Below are 21,786 nucleotides of genomic sequence, written 5' to 3' on the forward strand. Positions count from 1 at the left end.
CACCTGGCATCACCACAGTTGTACCTTTTTTTGGGGACAATGGCCATTCAACCGGTGGACAAAGGATTACATCCTGGTTGTCTTGTATCACTGGTAAAGTTTGTTTCATAAAATTATTTGTTGATGAAAGGAGTCTTTTCAACATGTGTTAATTTCTGCTATAAATCAGCGGTCAATCCTCGCACTAGAGGCCTATTTTTTTCTAGCTGAAAATTTCCAATCTGCAGGTTTTTTTTGTTTTTTTTTTACATTTGTTGTCCGTCAGGGGCTAACAAATATTCTGATCTGTAAAAATCATCCAACAGAGGGTCTTTCAGCTTAGACCCTCATCCCTTCTTTCCACAAGTAAGCATGAAGCAGCTTTACTCCTTTATGAGAGTCAATACTGACACCACACTGCCAACAGAAGACTATCCACATCCCCCTCCTTCCAACAGCCTCCTTTGCTCTGCTCTCCTCAGCTTGGCTCTCCCTTTCTCAGCAAAGAGCCAGATTGGGGGTTGGGGAGCGTTTTGTGGCCCAAATAAAAGAGCCAAAGTAGTCAGAACTCCTTTGTATGAACGTGTTGGGGGGGAGGAGTGACCCAAACAGCAAGTCTTTCAGGCCCGGGCTTCCACAGACCAACAGGCCTGGGCTGTAACCTGGCAACAGTAACCCATGGTGAGAGTGCGCTGGAGTGGGAAAGGGGGTGATGGGAGACGAGGTTTTGTAAGGACAGTTAGGCCACTTCAGAGGACTGATCCCTGCCTATGCAGGTACAGCTGAGTGAACTATCCAATTATTCTGGTAATTCAGCACGAGCATGCCTTAAAAGGGGGCTTTTTACAGAGTTTAAAGTGCAGAGCAACAATTACGCTCGGCAAATGTAACGGTAGGATCAGACTGAAGAAGAAAAAAAGGTGACGTCCTGGGCCTTAACAGCTCCGGGTGCGTCCTCGTTACCGTTTTAAGTCCTAAACTCGCTGTATGGCTGTACATGAAAAATGTTACTTCGGAGTGTAAGTGGTATTTCCTTGCCAATCGTGTCCTCTAAACGCCAAGAAAACGTGTAGTGAAATGACCACTAAAGGGACAGACAATTTATATTTGACTTTGTGCTTCATCTCAGCAAATCTGCCTCAATAGATTTTTGTAAGAAGCTACTCCCTGACATTTTTTAAATAGCAGCGTATTTGCCCATAACCACATAACATGAATCCCAGGGTCGAGGTCTGTCAAAGAATTCCATATTGGACACGACCACAAAACCCCCACCCAGCCACCTAAACTGAACCAGATTTGTGTAAAAGTCTGAAATTGAGACCAAAAAGAATCCATCCCCAAAATACTAAAAGAAAAAAGAAAGACAGCGATGCATTATCTGTAATTTTACCAAACGCCGGCCTCCGTAGACGGGCTATCAAAGGTATCTCGGTTCTTTTAACGGCCGGCGCTGCCACTCATTTCACAGCAAACACACAGCGGGCTACACACTGAACGCAGATTAAATAGCACAATCACCATCGCCGATAAACCACGATTCGCTCAAATGTTGACAGAAGCTCTGATTCTCAGCCTTTCCTTTATTGATACGTGCGAAGGAAAGCGATTTCTTTAGGGTAATGGCAATGTTTTATAATGATAACCAAATGGGAACTCTGGAGGGAACGCCCAGATTAAGTCTATTATTTTCAACCACCCCAAAAAAAGTAGTTCATTCCTTCACAAGGGTTGAAGGCCTGATAAGGTGTACGGCTAATACGGACTAAACCGTTAAGGAACTTTTTTTTTATTTACGTTTTGCACTGCAGTCGTGTCCCGGGGCATCAGTTGACTTTTAATTTACAACAGACATGAATATAAAAACAAAAAAGGTCTATATAGAATAAGATCTAGACCTTCTACTAACAGAATTTTCAATTAGTTGGATCTCACTGCCTTGCAGATGATAACAAACAGCCAGAAGAGGACACTTAAAAGGGACTTTTATCCTGACAAGTTTTCCCGATATACATTGAGTCCAAAAAGATTACAATTTAATCCCAAGTAAATGTTCCGGCGTCTGCTCGCGCTAATGATATTAGCGGGACGAAATGAGGGAAGAGATGAGAAACGGCGTGAACTGAGCTTTAGCTGTTCCCCTGATAAGACAGGATGTGTTTAACAGGGAGGTCAGAAGAAACAGCTCCCTGATACGGGGCCTGGGAACCCCGTCCCCAGTCATGACCCAGAAAGAGGAGGGGACAACAAAATTCAAATCTTCTTCCTAATGACGATACGCCCTTCGTATTAGCGGATAGCATTCACGCGATACGACCGCCGGCGTCAGGTTAAACATCTGTTCTGCAAAGCGGAGGAGGAGATAACCTGAAGATTCCATGAGGATTTCAGGACAGTACAAACAACGGTACATCATAATTGTAAAACTGCAAAGTAATCACCTTTTCTCCCGACTACCTTGTAAATACGGCGAGGCATTCCAAACATTGCGTTTTCAATTAGACTAGACTGACTGCGCTGTTAAAGAAATTCCTGAAGAGGCTACCGGGGTGAGTGGATGGGAGGTGGACAATAACCTGAAAGCACCACAGGGACAGGAGGAATCTCGCTAAGCATTCCTTTCTAATCCACCATAAAGATGCCAAAGAAAACACTGGCCCTGAGGTGCTCTAAGCAAAGCCAAAATATAATGTGTCTGTTGGCTAGGGCCCGTCGGTAAATATGTGACTTGGCATGAGTAAATAATTCCGTGTTTCGCTTAATTTTGTTCCTCCGAGAAGCATTCTTCATCTTCCCTTGATCAAACGGTTAAAGCAACTTAAAATGTCGGAATTTTCCCGCTTGAAAAGCCCGAAGACGATTGCATCCTTTAAATGGGAGAGGCCGTCTTTTCTTTCTCCTAATATTTTTTTTTCAATAATTATTGTAAAAAAAAAAAAAAAAAAACAGGCACGCAGTTGCAAAACTTTACTAAACAAACAATAATCCATAACTTCCTAAAGGTCTGGTGACCATCTCGGGGCCTGGGAGTAGCCACGCTCTTAACACAACACTCGCAATTTATATGATAACTCTGCTACTGAGGCCAAGGGTAGAGCATTAATAACAAACGGAGGACTTTGTTTCCACTCATAGGTCGAACACAGTGTAGAAGTCCCGAAATTTATTTCCGCTCGACTTCCGGTATCCCGGGAGGAAAGGGCCGATTTGAATCGGCGACCTGCCGCTATATTTGGAGACGAGAGGACGAGCCGCCGGGGCCCCGGACTCCACACGGAGAGGAACGGACCCGGTTGTCTTTGCTCTGTGAGAGAAGCAACATGTGCTGGAGGGACCCGGCCACAGGCTTCATTCCTCCACGAGCTTGTCTCTCACAGTATGGGGGCGGCATGCTGCTCAATGGGAGCACCTGGCCCTATGCTTCCCCTTTGTCAAGATCTGACTTCACTGGATTACCATCACAACATCCACCAGCTGTCCTCTGAGTAGCCCTCCCCTCTGCCCCCACTCGTTCCCTACCCCCAGTTCAATTCCTCCAGCTGGATCCTCTCTGAATGACACCCTCTCAATCTGCCTAATTATCCCTCCTCCGACCATGTCGCCGCGGCTCCCTCCGGGAAAGTTCTGTTTGCAGGCGAAGCCGAGCGTCGGCGGGCCCCTTCGCCTGGACTTCCTAAGTACGTGTCCCGTGCGGCGAGCTTTTTTCGGACGCCATCTGAACTTCACTGTCAAGTTCGAAACACGCCGAGCCAAGGAGGAAAAACTCCTGCTAACCATTGAAACCTTCATTAGTTTCCACTGATGCGATGAGTAGCCGTATTTACAACTTTTATCCCCGAAGAAACCGGCGAAAACTCCTCCGGGGTAAATCTACACACTTCATACTTGTAGTTTTGGTGAAAGGGAACCTCCCAACAGGGATGCTCTTTGTGGTTGGAAAGCATTGTGGAAATAAATTGTGATAACTGCTACAAAAACTGTAGATAAAAAGTTTTCTTATGCCAGAGTTGAAGGATTAAAAATGATACTTTTATAGGTTTAGGGTCAAAAAGAGTTGTAAGGTGAAGAGGAGGAGGGTGACTGAAAAAGCTTGGCTGGTCAACCAGTTGAAGCTAAAGTTCGCTACATTTCTGTCTGCTTCAAACTTTCCTAAATTACCGGATGAAGAAATCCAGAGGCGGGTGATGCTGAAGCTAAGTTTTAAATCAAGACAGAGATTACATTCATTTGTAAAACGGTTGCGATGGCAGACGCCATACAGACCGGAAAGTTTTACTATTACTGGAGAAGCTGCTCGCTCCAAGAAAAATCAAACATGTGAGCGGCCAGACAACTACGGAGTGGGAACAGTTTTACATCACCAGCTTTCAACAATGCAAGTGGAGAGTCTGAGCAAAGACCTAGTTTTCCGAATTCCTTTCAAACACCGAACCAGGAATCTTTATCCTACAGATACGTTTTTTTTTGTTTGTTTTTTTTCCTGCACTGTACCGGCCCTCAGGTTATTGTGGCCTTTCTTCTCTTCCCTCTCAGTGTCCTGGCCTTCTGGTGCCATGTTACAGCGTGGTATCTGCTGAGAGAAAGGATCTTTTCTACTGTTTTGGATATCCTGTTTTTGTGAAATCCCAGGAGTAGGGGTGGAGCAGCTCCACCGCTCACCTCTGTCTAGGACTGGTCTGACCACTTTAATGTGGCAGAGCTGCGGTCCACTGCTCTGGGAACTCTTTCTACACACTGCGGCTTCCCATCTGATGTCCTTTTCGAGAGGAAAGACTTTGTCTTTGCAAATCTAGCAGTTTTTTCTTTTTTTTCTGCAGTGGTCAAGCTCCAAAGCCTCTCCTGAATGCCAATATTTACAAAGCATAGAAGATTGAATGGACACAGAGGATAAGCGAATTGCCGCAGAGAAATGAAAACATACAAATAATACTCAAATGACGGGTTTAACATCTGCGGCTCTGCTGAATCTGACTAAATGCAAAACGGTGAAGCTGAAAAAAAAAATCCAGCTGCATTAAATTACACATTTACTAACATCGTGACACTTATCCCACAGTCCACAGCAAATGATTAATAAAATGTCAGTGGGAGTTAGTAGTTGCACATATTCAAGGTACACGTCAGCTGTGGCATAGTACTTCGTGTTGACAGCTGTGAAGGCTAAACACTTTCAGGTCAGGATCTGCACACATTCAAAGGTTGAGGCAAATCATTTACAAGTTTAATTGTGTGAATTGGATCCTGCTCAGGCAACGGCAATAAATTAAATCCATTTCTCAATCCGCTAAAATCAGAGTTCTCTGAAGATGAGAAACTTGCAGTGCATTGGAAGCCTGTATCTCTTCCATGACGCGCATGCTCCCCAGAGTGCGAATGACCCCCGGGCAAGACACTGTAGGCTATTTAACTTGACTATTGTTTTGGGTTCCCACACAAGAACCCCCTCCACACACCCCCCCCCACCCCCCTACCAAACCCCCGATTTGAAAAACAAAAGCCTTATCACTGTAAAAAGACGTGGGAGCTAAAAAAAAAAAAAATTGAGAAAAAACAACACACACCCAAAGCAGGCAGGGAATGAGGACACGTCGTCCTATCAACTGTAAGGGCTCATAATAAATGGACTTTTTTAGTTGCTTTTTTTTTTTTTTTTGTAAAAAGAGACAAACCAAACAAATGTAAGACGACGAAATGCATCATCGAAACTGATGTGTGATGCGCCCCTTTGACAGGTGCAGGGATGAGTCTGCTACCGGAGCGTGTTGAGGCCTGCTGCTGTTCACCTGTGTGGATCTGATCAATTCATAACATCTCTCACCCATTTTTCCCCGGCTTTAAAAGCGTCAAGAGGCAAGAGAATGCCCATCCGTCCCCCTGGGATCCCATGTTTCCCCTTGCCCAACGATAAATGATGAGTAACGGTGACCCGTGTGTTAACCCACATCATTACCCGGCGAAACAATCGAGTGGCGGTGAATGTTTTCGTGAACGTTCCACTTACATGCATCGAGAGGCCGACTCTAAGCATGTCCCTCCGTTTTCACAAGGTTTGACTTTATCCACGCAACGGACACCTGTGGAAATTTGAGAAATTAATTATAGAACCGCACAGAAGCTGATGCCGTCCACTTCCACCTTCTGATCCTACGGGGTCACAGAAACACCGTGATGGTCGCACAGCTGGGGCAACACAAGTAATCCCAACTCAGTAATACACAATCTGATGTAAAGTGATGCAGCACCCTTGGGCAGAAGGCCTTTGCTACTTCTTCATGTTGCAAAAGATTTGCAACAATGTTTGCTATTCATTTTTGAAATAGGAAGATAAACGTCTGTGTTTTGCCTGATAAAGAGTAATTGTCCAAACACACACACATACATAAACACAGATTGATGCTGTTTCCGCTTGAACGTTTGTTTAATAGACATTCATTTAACATCTCTGACAGTCTTTGCTCATCCACTGGAGGGGAAAACACACAGTTGTTTAAAGGGTCTTTGTTCGGAGGGAGGGGGGTGCTAAAGCTCATCACCCCCCCTGTTACAGATGAAACGGCGCAGAAAATAAATACTGTTTTTATTTGGCTGCTTTTTGAATTTTATATTGAACATGACAAGTCGGGGTTAAATCTCAGCATGTATTAGGCAAAAAAAAAAAAAAATCACTGAAATCACCCATGAAATAAGAAGTTTGTCCAAGTATCATTCTTTTAAGGGTTTAATTAAAAATCAATAAACTTTCTGCAGCATTTTCACTGAATTTTGCAAAACAAACTGCAAATGCATTTGAACCTAAAACTAATTTCGGGGTGTTGGTTCATCTATGCATCTCCAAAGTGGCCTATTTTCTGCATGCAGTCTCCCTGCGGATGTTTGACACACACACACACAAAGATACACGCACATACACACTCCCATGAAGGCAAAGATGATCTGAACGTACCTTCTCCACTGCGCGTAAACACTAACAACGACAAAATAATCCATGGGATATTCCCTTCCATTTCGCTGGAAAAAAAAGTTTCCAACACTTCAAGGCGGCGTTTCAGTGGAAATACATCCTTTTGATAGATTCTCGTAGAAATGAAAGATCCGATATTGAAGGGGGAACTTTCATTAAGTCAGCCGGAGAGGGCGGCGTTAGGTCCCGGTTTGCGTAACAGCCTCCGTAGCTCGGCCACGGCTGCTGCGGTTCTTCTCCTCTGAAAACTTTTGAAAAACTTATCCCTCCCGATGAGTCCCAGGGCCTGGGATTACTCCGCCTCTCTCTCTCTCTCTCACTCACTCTCTCCCTCTCTCTCTCTCTTACTCTCTCTCTCTCTCTCTCTCCCTGTCTCTGTCTGTCTGTCTCTCTTGGTCCTACAAAAGAAAGTCCGTGCGCAGAGCTTCACATTAGCACACACACACACACACACACACACACACATTTGCACACACACATACACACATTTGCACACAAATGCAAACACACACACTGTGGGAGAGTGTGCAAGGAAAGCCTCAGTGTCTTCCACCCAGGGAAACTGAGGGGAATTCAGAGGTATCTTAGTCTTACTGACCCCCCCGCCCCCCCCCCCAAAAAAAAAACTTTTTTTCTTTCTCTCTCTGTCTGTCTGTCTCTTTCCAGTCATCCAGCCGGTGTCGCTGAATTCAGACGGCGATGGAAGCAAATGTCTGCGGTTTATTGCCGAGCCGTGCGGAGATATGGCTGCAAATGACACCCTTCAGATCATTGATTGCAGGGAGAGAAAAAGATAAAGAGTACAAATTAACGTATTATGTCTAGATTTTCCCCCGAGTGCTTGAAAAAAAGGACTGAAAATGCTCGATATGACGCAGGGAAACGTAATCCTATAACTGCCGGGTTCTCATCCAGGGATGATCATTGTGATCCCGGAGGAGGAGGTTAGACTCGTCATCGGTTCGGTGTTAATTTTATTACGGGGGTTGTTTTTTTTTTTCATAAAAAGCCCTTTCGGTCCGACGGACGTCTCTCGGCGAGTTCGATCAATAATAACAGCTCGCTGGGAAAAGGGAACGTCTTTCCGCGGAAGCCGTTTGTTTACGCGTTCGAGATTAGACGGAGATTCACGTCGCCGTTGTGGCAGAAAAGTGCGGAGATTCACACCGCGCCGGGCTCTGGCCCGTAGCCTCGGCCTGAACCTCACCAGCCAATGACAGTGGACTCATTTTCTGCAGGCGCTGTATAGTGCCTTGGTTGTTCTGTGGCGCGGAGCGGAGCCGGTCGCTTACAGAGACAATAGCCTTGATTTGAATCATAAAAGGAGTCTGGCATTATGACACAGTTTCTCTCCATAGGGGAGGGCAGCACACTAATATTCAAGCACACTATTGCCCCTGCCCCACTGTCTCCCTCCTCTCCATCACCCCCGGTCCAGATCCTGGCCTTGAATAAATTACCGCCGTGGGTCGGGCTATGAATGTAGCGGGCCGGTTTGGAGCGAAGTTCGTTAGTGCGCGTGACGTCATCTATAGGGACGGGAGAAAAAGCCTTGTCGGGCCTCGCGGACACCTGCTACATTTGGCAGCCGCCGTGTGACGAAAGATCGGGCGATGTAAAGTTTTCATTGACCGGGGTTTTCGGCTCCGACACAAAGATGCGATTAGTCGGTTCTGACGGAGAGTCCTTTCAGTCTGACCTTCCGTGGAGGTTCTCGGTCATCCGGGTCATGGCGGATTCTTGTTGAAACCTTCTCGCCGTGGCAACCGGACTTGAATTTCTTCACTTGAAGATGTTTCGTCCCCTCGTTCTTCAGTTTTAGCGGCCCGTGGGGAGTTTTCGAATATGATATTCCAGTCCGGTTGCCACAACGAGAAGATGCATCTGATGCAATAAAGCCTCCACATTTTTTATTCTAGTATGTCCAATAAGCTGTATTTGTTTGCCCACATCTGGGTGTGAAAATGTCCGCTCCCCCTGCAGGAGATGTAGCAGACACACTGCGATGCAGGTGCTGACAGGAGGCTATTTTGACTTTCTCCCAGCTGGAATGAGGGCTGACACAGAGACATTAAATCTTTCCTATGAACCGTTGTACTCCTGTTGGAAAAGACATGAAGAAAGAAGAGATCCTGAAGATTTGACGTTTATTGAAAACAGGAAAAATATCAACCGAGACCGTTGTTATATCATATACTTAAAAGAAAACCCTTCAAGGTGGTTTTAAGAAGCGCCGCCTCGATCAATAATCATCCGCATTGCAAATTAGATCCGTGCAAATGAATGTCGTTTGCAGCATTCGAACCACCCTGTGGAGAAGCATTAGGAATTCACCAGGGACCTCAAACTTTTGTTGTACACCACAATCTAAAGTGTAAATCAGAAAATTACAGTTTGTCGTCCCCCTCCCTGATGTCGTTAGTGGAGCAGCCCTGAGCCTTCAGAAACAGGACCTCGTCTGCATTGTTTCAGAAATGAAAGCGAACATTGAACTTAATCTTGTGTGAAGAACATCAGGAGAATGGCCTCCTTTTTTTTTTTTTTTTTTATTTCTTCTTCTTCTTCTCCTGGAAAAACATTTTCAGCTGTATCGTCCGCAGCTCGCCATTTCAAAGAATTCTTTATCAGCTGACGTCTCATTTAGTCTTTGCTATCCAGTCTTCGTCTTTTTTTTTTTTTTTTTTTTTTTTTCTCACCCACTCTCTCAATCACAAACAAACAGGAGAAGTAAGCAGGGCTTTGTTTGTGTTAGAGTAAAAGTGTGAGAGTGGAAGCCCTGGTGACAAAGTTCTCGCGCCTGACTCGGGGGGTATTCTCCAAACACACAAACAACAATGTCACAGGTCAGGATTTATACCGCCGCTCTCTGTTGGAAAGCAAACAACTCTGCCATCGGAACAGTTGTCACCACTACTTATCGGCAGAGCTAAATCTGATGAAATAGCGGCCCTACTTTTAATCTTGACTTTTTAGTGCTTTTCTTTTACTGCTCTGCTGCTGCGTGCACAGCTGGACTCCCTTTAAACATCTGATACCTTGGGATAACACACTCCATTGTAACGCACACTGCAAACAGACGGACTTTCATCCCGGACAACACACGATTCTCTATATTTGTAATGGCGCGAGTAAAAGCTGACAAAAGCCTTTGCCGCGTAGAAACCAGGTGTGACCGGATGGAAAAGAGACATGCTTTCACCGTCCGTCCAGACCAGGACTCACTTGGGGGGGGGACCGTGTTCGTACTCCGCGGCTGTATTTTTCTACAAACTCAGCCACCTCGCTCGTACGGGATGGAGGTCGCGGCAAAGTTGAATTCATGCTTCTCATACAGTGACAGGTGGAATTACCGGTAAAAGTGCTCGGATCATGCGATCAACCAGCATCCTCCTTTCATGTGGCCTTTTAGATCTAGCACGCTCTGTGTGATGGGGTGCTAACAGGGACTGTGTGTGTGTGTGTGTGTGTGTGTGTGGACACAGTGGATGTGATGACTTTACCACCCAAGCCAGACTGATTTATGTGGAGGGAGTGGGAGAGGGGGGTCCTTAGAGCACCAACAGAGAGCATGGAGAGGATTAGAAGTCCCTCTGCAAAGCTGGTCACGGCCAATCAGCGGCTGAGACCCCCTACTGACAGATGTTGGGACCAATTGCGACGCAGCTTTTAGGTCGCTAATCTAAACCGTCTCCTTGATCGGTGCTTTATAACAGCGCGATTTTCTTTGTGAAACCGGTTTCATCATCAAGTGTGTTGGGATCATGAGGTTTGAAGAGGCAGCAGGCACCTGGGCTTGTCCGCGGATGTTACGACAGCCCGAAAGTCAACTGTAGCCCGTAGTGATATGATATCTGATCTTTGTTTACACTGCTCTCCGAGAAGCAGAGATTTTTAACCGGGATTAAATCTCAGTTGTTCCCAGGAAGACCCAACTGAAATTGTTTACAGCCTCATCTTGACTTTTAATTTCAGATTTTTCAAAGTTATATTAAATATAAATCTTTTGATGCTTTAATTAGAAAAACAAAACCATGTGGAGTTGTGATTTTTATTATTTATAACGTGTCTGAATATATGCTGATAGGTGTGTTGGTGTAAACTCTTGTTGCATTTATTTATTCACAACTGATCTCTCTGGCAACTTAAATTGTTCAGCCGGTATCTATTTTATGTTTTATCATTAATAAATGAGGTTTGATTACTGGTGAGTCATTTGAACTTCTTTTCTTGTATTTTAGCTTCGTGTGTCACGGGAGGACGATTTCCCTCTAGATTAATGAATTTGTCATCCAGCACATCAAGCGAACATTTGTTGCAGATTTGATGAAGCCACACATGCGTGTGTGTGTGTGTGTGTGTGTGTGTGCGCGTGTGTTTGTCAGAGTGGGTGGAGAGCATAGTGAAATAGGATACAAAAGTATGAGTACACACACACACACACACACACATGTACACACACACACACACACGTACACACACAAACAGTGACTAAGACGGGCTTTTTTCCTAAAGTAAACACATGTGAATGATGGATCTTTCTTTGGATTGTGGGAAAAAGTGTTTGACTTTCACACAAACTCTCTAAATGGCTATTGAATCCTCCGTGTGTGCACACGTCCTGTTTCTGTAGAAGACTGGGACAGAAAGATGGAAAGAGGTAAAAGTTTTACATGCACCATCTTGTTTGAAATCTTTCCTCACTACACAGAGGACAGTTGGACACGGAGTTAGAAGTGGGTGGATGGATATCCTGCTTATATCCTGGCTCAAAATGCACCTTCACTAATCAAGTATTGAGAAGGGAAATGTCGTCCCTTCCTTGAGGGATATAAATCCACTGAGTTAGACAGTAGACTGAGACTCATTGGGAGCTCAGTGGCATTTGAATTACCAGAGCAGTGAGAGTGGAGGGCAGAGAGTGCAATAGACATCTCTGTGAAGGAATGTATATCAGACAGAGCTGGAGACTGGCCAGCTGGAGGAATTCAGAAAGCCCTGACTCCGTTTCCGTGTGAAATAGCTACTTAAGACCACTGCGAACAGCTGCCGGACAGTGCCCCCTCTGAACCCCACCTCCACCTCCTCTTTCCCCCCGCGGGCTTGTAAATCTTGAAGGAGAACGGAGGTGCGGGCGACCGGCTGAAAAGGATCCAGCGAGGATCTCGGGGTTCGGTGCAAAAGGTCAGGTCCGCATGAACGGGCCGCGATGCCCGGACTCTCGACGATACCTGCCGATGACCTGACACAAACCCTTGCGGGCGGGGTTCCCTTTTCTGGTGATTGGATTAATTGAACTCGTGTATGGAAGAGGGCACTGAAGGCCCCCCAACAACAAGAGGACTTAACTTAACAGAAGACAGTGGGGTCATTTAAGCCTTTTAACAAAACCGTGCTCAAATCCATGTAATCTGACTAATAAAGCAGCAAGTAGCTCGGCTTGTATGCAGATATTGGGCCGACGGCCTTGAAAAAAGTGTTTCAAGTGGCATATGCTCAACTGAAAATGTCAAATAAAAGACATATTGAGAAAAATGACTGAATTATAACTGCGACCGATCCCACATTTGCCTCTGAAAACCAGGAGAGAAAGACGTGGAGGGGTCTCAAGCTCTCTGTTCATCGTCTGTCTCTCCTGAGTCAATTGTTGGGGAAGCAGGGTGTCAACCCTTCGCCATCAATCACCCCGTTTCAGAGGAGGGCAGACAAGGCAGGGACACGCCCCCCAGGACAGGGGGGTGGAAGTTCTCATGCCCTCCCCGCCTCCCGAAAACCCCACGCCCCTACAGACAGAACTCGGACAGCTGGTCTGGCCATTAGGGGTAGGCCGAGACCCGAGGGCCCCTGCACAGCGGCAACAGCTGCCAGCCCGCCGCCCCCCAAAGCACCCCGCGAAAAACAGATCTATAAAATCTGCATTAGAGCCTTTGCATTCCTTTATCAAGATGGCCCCTATCACACATCATAATCCGTTTGGTTTTCTTCATCGTTTACCTCACATGTGCGCTTTACTATCAACTGCAGCTCACCCCGGAAACATTCATTTTGTCCGTGCACGTGACATCATAAACTATTCGTCCCGGTGAGCGAGCGAGTTGCTGCTAATTTAATGCCGTAAGATAATTTCGGTTTCAGTAGCGGAAAAAGTTCAAAGACTGAAATGTGAGTAAATGATCGGCTAATGCGCGTTACACTGGACTTGTACAGGACTCTAACAACAGGGTGCCTCTGACTCTTATCTGAATATATGAAGAACCCGCTGTGATAATTGTCAAAGAAAGCTGTGTGAAAATTTACGAGCATTTGTCATTCGGTAAAAAAAAAAAACCCTTAAAGCGATTATTTCTGCGTGTGTAGCTGTGTTCGCGATACGATGCGTTTCGTTTCGGTGACTTAAAAAGCGAAGAGCGGCGTTTTTAAAACCACGTGCTCGTCAACGTCGATGCACGAGGGTTTCGAGCGTTATGACGAAATACGTGTGTTCCACCGAGGGATAAACGGAGAAAAGTGCGGAGCGTTTCAGGAGATTACACCACAGTCCCTCAGGGTCCTTGTTACTCATGCGCTACTGGCAGCGAAGAGGTTCCCACACTTACACACTGAGAGGCTGTACCCGCACCCCCCCCACCTGTGCCTTTACATGTCCCAGCAGAACGCTCCTGAGCCAGGATCTTCTTTAAGAAAAGAACAGGGAAAATCACCAAACCCGGTCGGTGTGCAATCAAAACAACAGCCGGTGAGTAACAATGACGGTGTACCACTAAGGTGTAATTACTACGAAACCACCGAGGAACGGGATGATTTGCCTCCACCTAACCATTAAATCTTACATTAGCGCTCGGTAATTAAAATAAAAAAAACAGCAAAACAAATAAAAAACAAGTATGCATAAATGTAATATATATAAAATCTGATATTGATACATTTGAGGGGTAACCAAAGCCCAAGAGGCTATTTGCAAACTGGCATGAATCTTGACAGCGCTGTGCAAATGTGTGACTGTTTCCTGGCCAAAATCAACAGGCCTGCTTCCTTTGTCAGCCAAGCAGTCTCTGATCACAAAATCCATCATGGAAGCCCACTGCCCTTTTGTCCGAGCCCACTCAAGCAGTGTGAGATTACATGTGTGGTTATTATCTCCACATCCTTCACTTCATCAGTGGAGATGGATTTTGAGGACGGGGGGGAAGAGCCAAAGTCAGTCCGAGGCATCTCACGTCAACACCGGGCGCCGCGACCGACGGACTCGGTCGAAAAAGTTGCGAACGAAGCTCCGCGGTCACCACGGGGAAAGCCAGGCGATTCGCTCAAATAGCAGTTTGGAAAGGGTGGTGTACTGGACACAGTTTGAAAAGGAGCAAACCGCATTCCTGCCTTAGGCTATAGCCGGTCTACGTGAACACTCGAGTGATAAGGACGGCAGTAATGGGTAAGAAAGGGAGGGACTGGAGGGAAGTGTCCGGGGCAGATACGGTTTAAGAGCGTTGTGCCCGAGGGCCCGCTGTCCTGTTTTTAAAAGGAAATCTCTTAAAGGATTGCTGACCAATCTGTTTGCATTTTATTTGAAACACACGCGCATGCAGGAACTTCTCGACGGGATATTTGTTGCGTCGTGCCGTATTAACCCATCCTCGTTGAGGCGGCTGAGATCCTGTTCATTTTAGGGATGTTTTCGTTTGACGATATTTCTATATTCAAAAATTCGATGTCAAATATCGCATTCGATTTGGGTGAACTGCTTTTTTCTTTGTATGATTATTTTGCCCTGTTTGAAGCAGGTATAGTCCTCCAGCTCGAAGGTGGTTCGGTGGGGGTGGAGAGGGCGGCTGATAGCGGCAGACATTCCTCACCGCACCACCCAGGGGGCCGAGGAGAGAGGAGGGCTTGCGGTAATTCCACTTTTATTAAAAGATGTTGAAGAAAAATAACATGCTGCTCCATAAGCAGCAGGAAGGGAAAATCAGCATGACGGCTGGATCCGCCCTCCCTCTCGCCCGCTGGACGCCGGCGCGTTGAAAGCTTCCACCAACATTTCTACTCTCCTCCGCCTGATGTTTTTCTTGCTTCTCATCTTCCGCACTCCATTTCTGTCAAACAGCCGCCCAGACGTCGCTACCCATCCCGTCCCTTTAATCTCACTTCCTTTGTTTGTTCAATGCCATTAATCCTCCCACTGCTGCTCATTCAATCACTCCCTCGCCTCTCTCATGGCCTTACTATCTACTGTATGCTCATCCGGCTCGCCGCTGCAAACCCGTGTGTGTCCGAGTGTCTGGAAAGCCTTACGCCGTCTCCCCGCGCTTGCACGTCGTGCGTGTTGTCCTCAGCTTTAGGGGCTTTAGTGTATGTGTTTCCGGGCGGATCCTTAAAAGCTGTGTAGTGCTAATCTCTTCTGAATAGCCTCTACACCGTTATTGAGGCCGACTTTATTGACAGGACAATTCTACAACCGTGCCTCTGGCCGCACTGACCTCCGTGACTTGGCCGCTGTCTCCCCAGCAACTAATGACAGAAGTGTGACAATGCATGAGAGAGTAGGTCTCACCTCGGGACGGCACGGCTATTGTGCCCCGAGCTGACAGCGCCGGCCCGTCACAAACAAATGTTCAATTCCTTCGTTCCCGCTGTTCGCCCATATTAATCTCCCGCCGGTCATCTCCCTTCCATTTGCCCCTCCGAGCCGGCTTTTCGGAAGGAATGCTTACAATATGCGGTCAGGAATGTTTTAACTGAAGATACGAAGGCCCGGATTATTCGGTTTCACAGCAGAACTTGGATTTAACTGCAGCCGTTCCCCTCCGCGGGCCGCGGAAGAGAAAGGCGATCCAGACATTCCTGGGTCTTGTCGTGTTCTCTCATACTCTCTAATTTGGGAGCAGCTGTCAGGCCATGCAATCCCTCAATCGTCAAAGTCGGACGCGGAGGTCGGGTCACGGGGAGCGTTGATGTCCGAGTGTGGCGCAGCTATTCCCAACAAACCACCTGTGGTAGGTACGGCACGGCCCAGATTACAGGATAGGAAATCCGGGATCCATCAGTAAAAAACAGAGGTCATGGAACCGGTATTTATGCTAAACGCGCCCATGCCCTCTGGACACTGTTAATCATTAAGACTTGCTGTACACGAATGAGCATAATTATAAAGCACAAAACAATAAGATCTTTGACAGCCTATTGCAGATCTTTGCTACGGATGTCCATGTTTCACACTCTCGAACACGATAACGTAACGCTTTTTTTTTTTTTTTTTAAACTACTTATTTCATCATCGGTGTGTGAAAACTTTGTGTGCAACTCCTGCTATTACAGCTCCTCGCATCTGAAGAGAACGCCAGTTTGGCCGTACGGCGTCAGACCGACAAGTCACGCAGCAATGCAGCGTGCACGTCAGCAAGTGTCTGCTTTGTGATTCATAAACTTCAGAGTAAAATTCCCTGTGGGGTCGGTCGGACCGACACATGAACCTTTAAGCAAAAACACTAGCCTGGATTCACCTGTTGCACTATTCATTCAAATTCCCTTCGTCACACCAAGGAGAACAAGATTACATCGTGTTTCGTAAGAAATCGTGTCTGAAAGTCCTCTTGCAACATCCCTCAAACATAGCCGACCTAAAAGCAGGAAAATGAACGCCAAACTTTCTTCATTATCATCTTGGGGAAAAAAAAAAAAAATCAAATGTCAGCATTTCAAATAAAACTGGATGTAAGATCAAGATGAGGTGAGGTTATCTGATCTACCCACTGAACTTAGGTATGGATATTGGACGGGGCTCTCACACTCCGCAGAACATGTTGAGACAAGGAGGCCCTGGAGGATCCCAGATGTGGTCTGCACTCTGCTCTGTACTAACCCCTAATTACATTATTGACTTCGTTATGGGACATAATTACTAGGACTGCTGAGTAATTCAAACCTCTGGATGCTACTTGATTTATTTTACCCCCTTTTTCCTTTGAACATGCCTTTTTTGCCCCCCCCGACCCCCAAAACACGCACACATGCACGCGCACGCATGAAACTCACGGACACACACACACACACACACACACACACACACACACACGCACATTCAGACATGCTACTGCAGAAAAAGTCAAATTTTCAGTGTCAGACAATTCAAATGAAGCCATTTCTTTGCTATTTTAGTTTATAAATCAACAAGCTCTCCAATCGGCACTAAGAGTTAAGTCTCCCCAGCCTGCAAAGGGATCCGGTATCTCAAATCTTGTGAATATATGGGACGCAGACTTGGTCCCTCTTAGAAGTGGGCTTTGGAGGTGGATTTCCCACATATGCAAGAAAGGCCATCTTGGGGGTCTGCTCGACCTGGGCTCCCATGGACGTGCTGTTTCAACAGCTTGTTCTAATTCCCTAGTCTCCCCAAGCTCCTGCAGGACAAACAGGGAAAAGGAAACACTGTAGCCCCAAATCACTACAATAAGAGCAGCCTCAGGGGCACAAGGAGGAAGAGGGTCAATGCAATCACAGTAGGACTGGAGGCTCAGGAGCGAGGGGGTCGCAAATAAGGGAAGTGGGCGACCCACGCCCTCATATACAAGGGAATTTCTTTCTTCACATGGGGTCTGCTGCTTTTTGGTTTTTACGCAAATTACCTCCCAATCCCCGCCTGTTTGATGTTCTTTTGAAACCCGGAGTCCTTATTTAATATATCATCCCTCGGAGCACGCTTAGCTTTTTCCCTCAGCGTTAATATTTCCATGTGTTGTGTTCATTCAACAATGGTGCACTGCGACGGGCCGGCTTAAACGGCTCGAGCTCGTTTTTCAAACACCGGAATAAAAGAAAAAGAAGAAGATTGAGTGGAAACAGCGAGATGGATTTCAGGATAAGCAGCAAAACCTTACACGCAATGACAATTCACACATGGCAGTTTGGCATCGCTGCTCTTGTGCTCGCTGAACTCAATTATTGTGCGTGTTTGGGGTGCTGTGTCTCCTCTGGCAAATAACACACACCGGGTTCGTAGCCCTGCTTTAACAACACCGAACATGTTTCATCCGTCTGTCCTCACGGAGGCGGATCAACAAGAGATCCTGAAGTGACAGGCACGCGGGGCACACAATCCTCCTGATGACAGAAACACATGCTACGTGTGGGCCAGCGGTTGACTTTATGAGCCAATGTGACTCAGATCGGCAGATCCTTCACATCGCAAGGTTTTCCACCGCTCAGTCACGCCCAGCCGTTTGCATTGACCTTTGATTACTGAGTTTGTATCCTTATGAGACCTTCCGTGAATTCCTCTTTTGTGTTACACCTTTCCACGTAAACAACGCTGCTTTTCAGTAGCTCGGGCGCTCCGCTCGGCGGGCTATCAATACGCCTCGTCTTCGCATGTTGCTGCACGTGCACGCGCGAACCCGGCCGACCGGCTTGTGCGTATTTGTTTGTGGTGCGAGCGAAGGGGGCTCCGTGTGGGAAAAGTCGCTTTCCGCTCTCTGAATCGATGAGGGCGAGATAAGCACGCTCAGTGGCCTTGGTTGGGGATGTATGACAAACCTTTTCTTGTGTGAAAACTTCCTCCTCATTTTCTCTCAAATTTGTGCAGCAGCAGCAGCAGCGACAGCAGCAATGTCATCTCATCTATACAAAAGTTGACCGGCCTTGAGGATCGATGTGTCAAATCAATTAAGACAACAATTTTCTTGTTATCTGGGCGCCCTCAGCAGTTAAAGCACCGGTAAAATATTAATGAAGCCGCCCGAGCCTTCTCCCACACAGCAGATGTGCCATTATACCATACAATTATTACAAATAGTCCATGCAGTGAAATCAGAGTCCGAAACTAAACATTCGCACTGTTGTTCCAACAGTCTACTTCAGACCTGATATCTATCACAAAGACATTCCCACACATGTACTTGTTTATTTATTTCTTTTTACAGCATTTAGAAAATATCTTTAAAACAAGACCAAATGGCACCTTTATTAACCCTTGATGCCAAAATTTTAGGGGGGAAAAAAACAATACGTGATAATTCATCAACTATATTGGAAGAATAACAAAACCAGAATTCATGAAGTAAATATGGAGTCTGTGATTCAGAAGGTAGATTATCGGTGTCACATATCAATTGAGAGAGCAGTACTTTTTTGTTTTGCATTACAAAAGAAAGAGAAGTAAATAAATAGATAATAATGATATACATTTTTCTGGTTTTAAGATTTCTTGAAATGGGATAATTTCGCAGAAACAATCCCCCTTTTCTTTCCAACATACTTCATGTTCAGGCGGTATCTGTAATGCCATTTAGGTAGCCTTTCGCAAGCCGGGCTTTCGGGATTATGTTCGAACTACGAATGAAACTTTAATGCATTTCCCTGTGGATTAGACAAGGGCCACGCGCATGCAGATAATTCACCATTTCATTCAGAGGATTAATACATCCCAAAAATATTCCTCCATGAACAGCACAGATGGTAGAGGAAAACACAGCGCTTTTGTTCGTGTCTCTTAAATTCCCATGATATCTTTATGGGACGGTTTGGTGGGTTACGGTCCTTTCACCAAATAGTAGTTTATTGTTTTTATGACTGCATGGGAGAAGGTTGAAGCAACCATGTAGAGAAATAAAGTACATGGTGGTACATGGCATCTTTAACATTAATAGCAATGACTACGCCTCCAAAGAAGTTGTATAGTATTATGAATGCCATATCAGATTTCCCCATTGAATTGATTTAGATATTTTTATAGTTAGTATGAATATGTACTTTTCCCATGTGCCACAATGTCCTTTTTTAAACTATGAGAGGTTTGTGCAAATCACATAAATGTTGAATTTTTAGCCTGTGTTTGTGCATGGTTCCCATCAATGCTGGTGCTTAGTGTGGGAACCAAGGGCACAGATAGCAGGATGTGGGAGCCAGAGAATGAACTTTCAGTTAAACACCAAGAGGGACGGGGCTCGGCCCGAGAAGACACCCGAACCTATCATTTTTTTTCATCTTACCAAAAGAACCGCAACTTCGACAAATCGTCCGTGCCTTGGCCTCGGAAGCCAACGCGTCGATGGCAATCAAAAGCAGATGCGGGGATAAGAAGCAACCCGACCGTACACGATATTCCACCGGCGTCATCTTCTCGTCAAGGTGATCGTAATCCTGCACTTTAGCACCATTGCACCTTTGCACGTGTTATCCGCCGCTGCCACGCTCTCATAAGATTTACCAATGGGAATCTCAACCGTATGGACCCGTCCACGGATGAGATGGATAGGAGAATCGTTGCTCAACCTTGGCTTTCAACGTTTATCTGTAACAAACAGTAATGAAGGCCTCCTGTTCCTGTCTGTTAGCAAATATATCACCTTTAACAGGCACACATTCCAGAGCAGGCACCATGGGAAAAGACAGAACAAGTGTTGGACAATGCTCTCAGCCCGAGGAAGAAAGGGGATAGATTCTCTGATTGCAGTTTGGAAAAGTGAGAGCGAGAGAAAGAAATGTTGTTTTTTTTTTTTGTTTTTTTGTTTTTTTTTTCCGGGGCTGTTTCGAATCAATGCAAATTCAATCCGGGCGACTTAAATAAGCCATGATGTGAGCATATGCACAGTCGCTGCGTCAGTCGCTTTATTTGTGGTGGATGAAGAGGCCCTGTGTGTGGTCTGAGCAGTTACCATCTTCGAGGAGAGAGCAGATCTCTAAGACACTTCAGACTTCGGTCTGATGCAGAATCTCTGATGAGTGCAGACCAAAGACACAGAGGTCCAATAAACAAAGTGTGTTTGATCCAGCCGCAGCTCAGAGGCCTGCCAAGCTCCCTCTGTCTTAGAAAGGAGACCACGGCCTTCACACAAACAGTCATCTGTCCATTTCGCCTGGCTGTGCAGGGAGATGTCATTCATGGGCTCCCGTGCCAGCAGAGACAGAGAAAAGATTAAAAAAAGCGGGTTTATAAGGGAAAGTATAGTGTGCGTTTGTGTTTCAATCCTTCTTTGTTCTTTAAGCAGCTGCATACGTTTGTTGTGCAACATGCAGGTGATTTTGTGGAGATGCTTTTCAAGAGCTGCGCCACATGGTCCTAATAACACCGGGGCTGACTCAGCCCACTACTGCCTCGGAGACACTGGTGCAATGGGTTTACAAATCCTTGCAAAATACAAAGAAGAAGAGCCAGATCAAATTTGATTTTGGAGATAAATGGAAACAGAGTTTTTTTTTTTTTTTCAGACTGATCCTGTTTAAACATTAAATATTAAAACAACAGTAATATCCTATTCTTTTAATATCGTGGGTTTCAATTCTGATGAGGCTCTCGAATTTCAAGTTTTAATTTTTTGCAGATTTGTACATCATGAGCGGAGGAGCCGAAAGGTCTGCTTTCCAAGATATTTTGCACGCGCGTTCACAAAAAAACAATCAAAACTGTGGAGATAGAGCGAGAAAACCTTCACGTGAAGTTGCAGACTATGCTCTCCGGCCTTGTGATGCTTGGAGAGGCTCCAGCTGAGTGGCAGAGCGGCGCTTATCTTAATGAAATACCATTTTGTTGAGTCGAACTTCTAAGTCAGGTTTTGTGTTTGTAAGATCTCCGTGTTTCTTTAGACAGCAGGAAACTCTAAACTGAGCCCGGGATCAGGTGCACCCATCACGGCTATTTCCCACACTGGGGAACGAGGCAGCAACGGCTAGACATCTGACACTAATCGCCCATTAAAAGTGCAAAACTTTTCTGGAGCGGTCAAGTAGGAAGAAGTGGCAGCTGCTGCCACTGCTTCCAACTTGGAGATTGTAAGAATAAATACAAAGCTCTTCAGAAGACTGGTGTATTGTCTTGATTTGTGCAGCTGCAACGTAACAGCACTACCTTGCTTTGTGCAAGA

General features: G+C 45.8%; 1 protein-coding gene across 1 annotated transcript in view; it reads right to left on the reverse strand.

Annotated features, from left to right (window-relative positions):
* The window catches only part of notch3 (notch receptor 3), a 28,485-nt gene extending 21,191 nt beyond the window's left edge, over nt 1–7,294 (reverse strand). Inside the window, exons 1-2 of the mRNA XM_086175850.1 lie at nt 6,923–7,294; nt 5,981–6,053 (exon numbers count right to left, since the gene is read on the reverse strand). Of these exons, the coding sequence (XP_086031976.1) occupies nt 5,981–6,053; nt 6,923–6,983 (134 nt within the window). The 5' untranslated portion in view covers nt 6,984–7,294. The remainder of the gene's footprint in view (nt 1–5,980; nt 6,054–6,922) is intronic.
* Between the last annotated feature and the right edge of the window lie 14,492 nt (nt 7,295–21,786).

The sequence above is a fragment of the Fistularia commersonii genome, chromosome 28 (assembly GCF_037954325.1).
Source record: "Fistularia commersonii isolate RoL2024-O1a breed Wild chromosome 28, RoL_Fcom_v1.0, whole genome shotgun sequence".
Classification (NCBI taxonomy): Eukaryota; Metazoa; Chordata; class Actinopteri; order Syngnathiformes; family Fistulariidae; genus Fistularia; species Fistularia commersonii.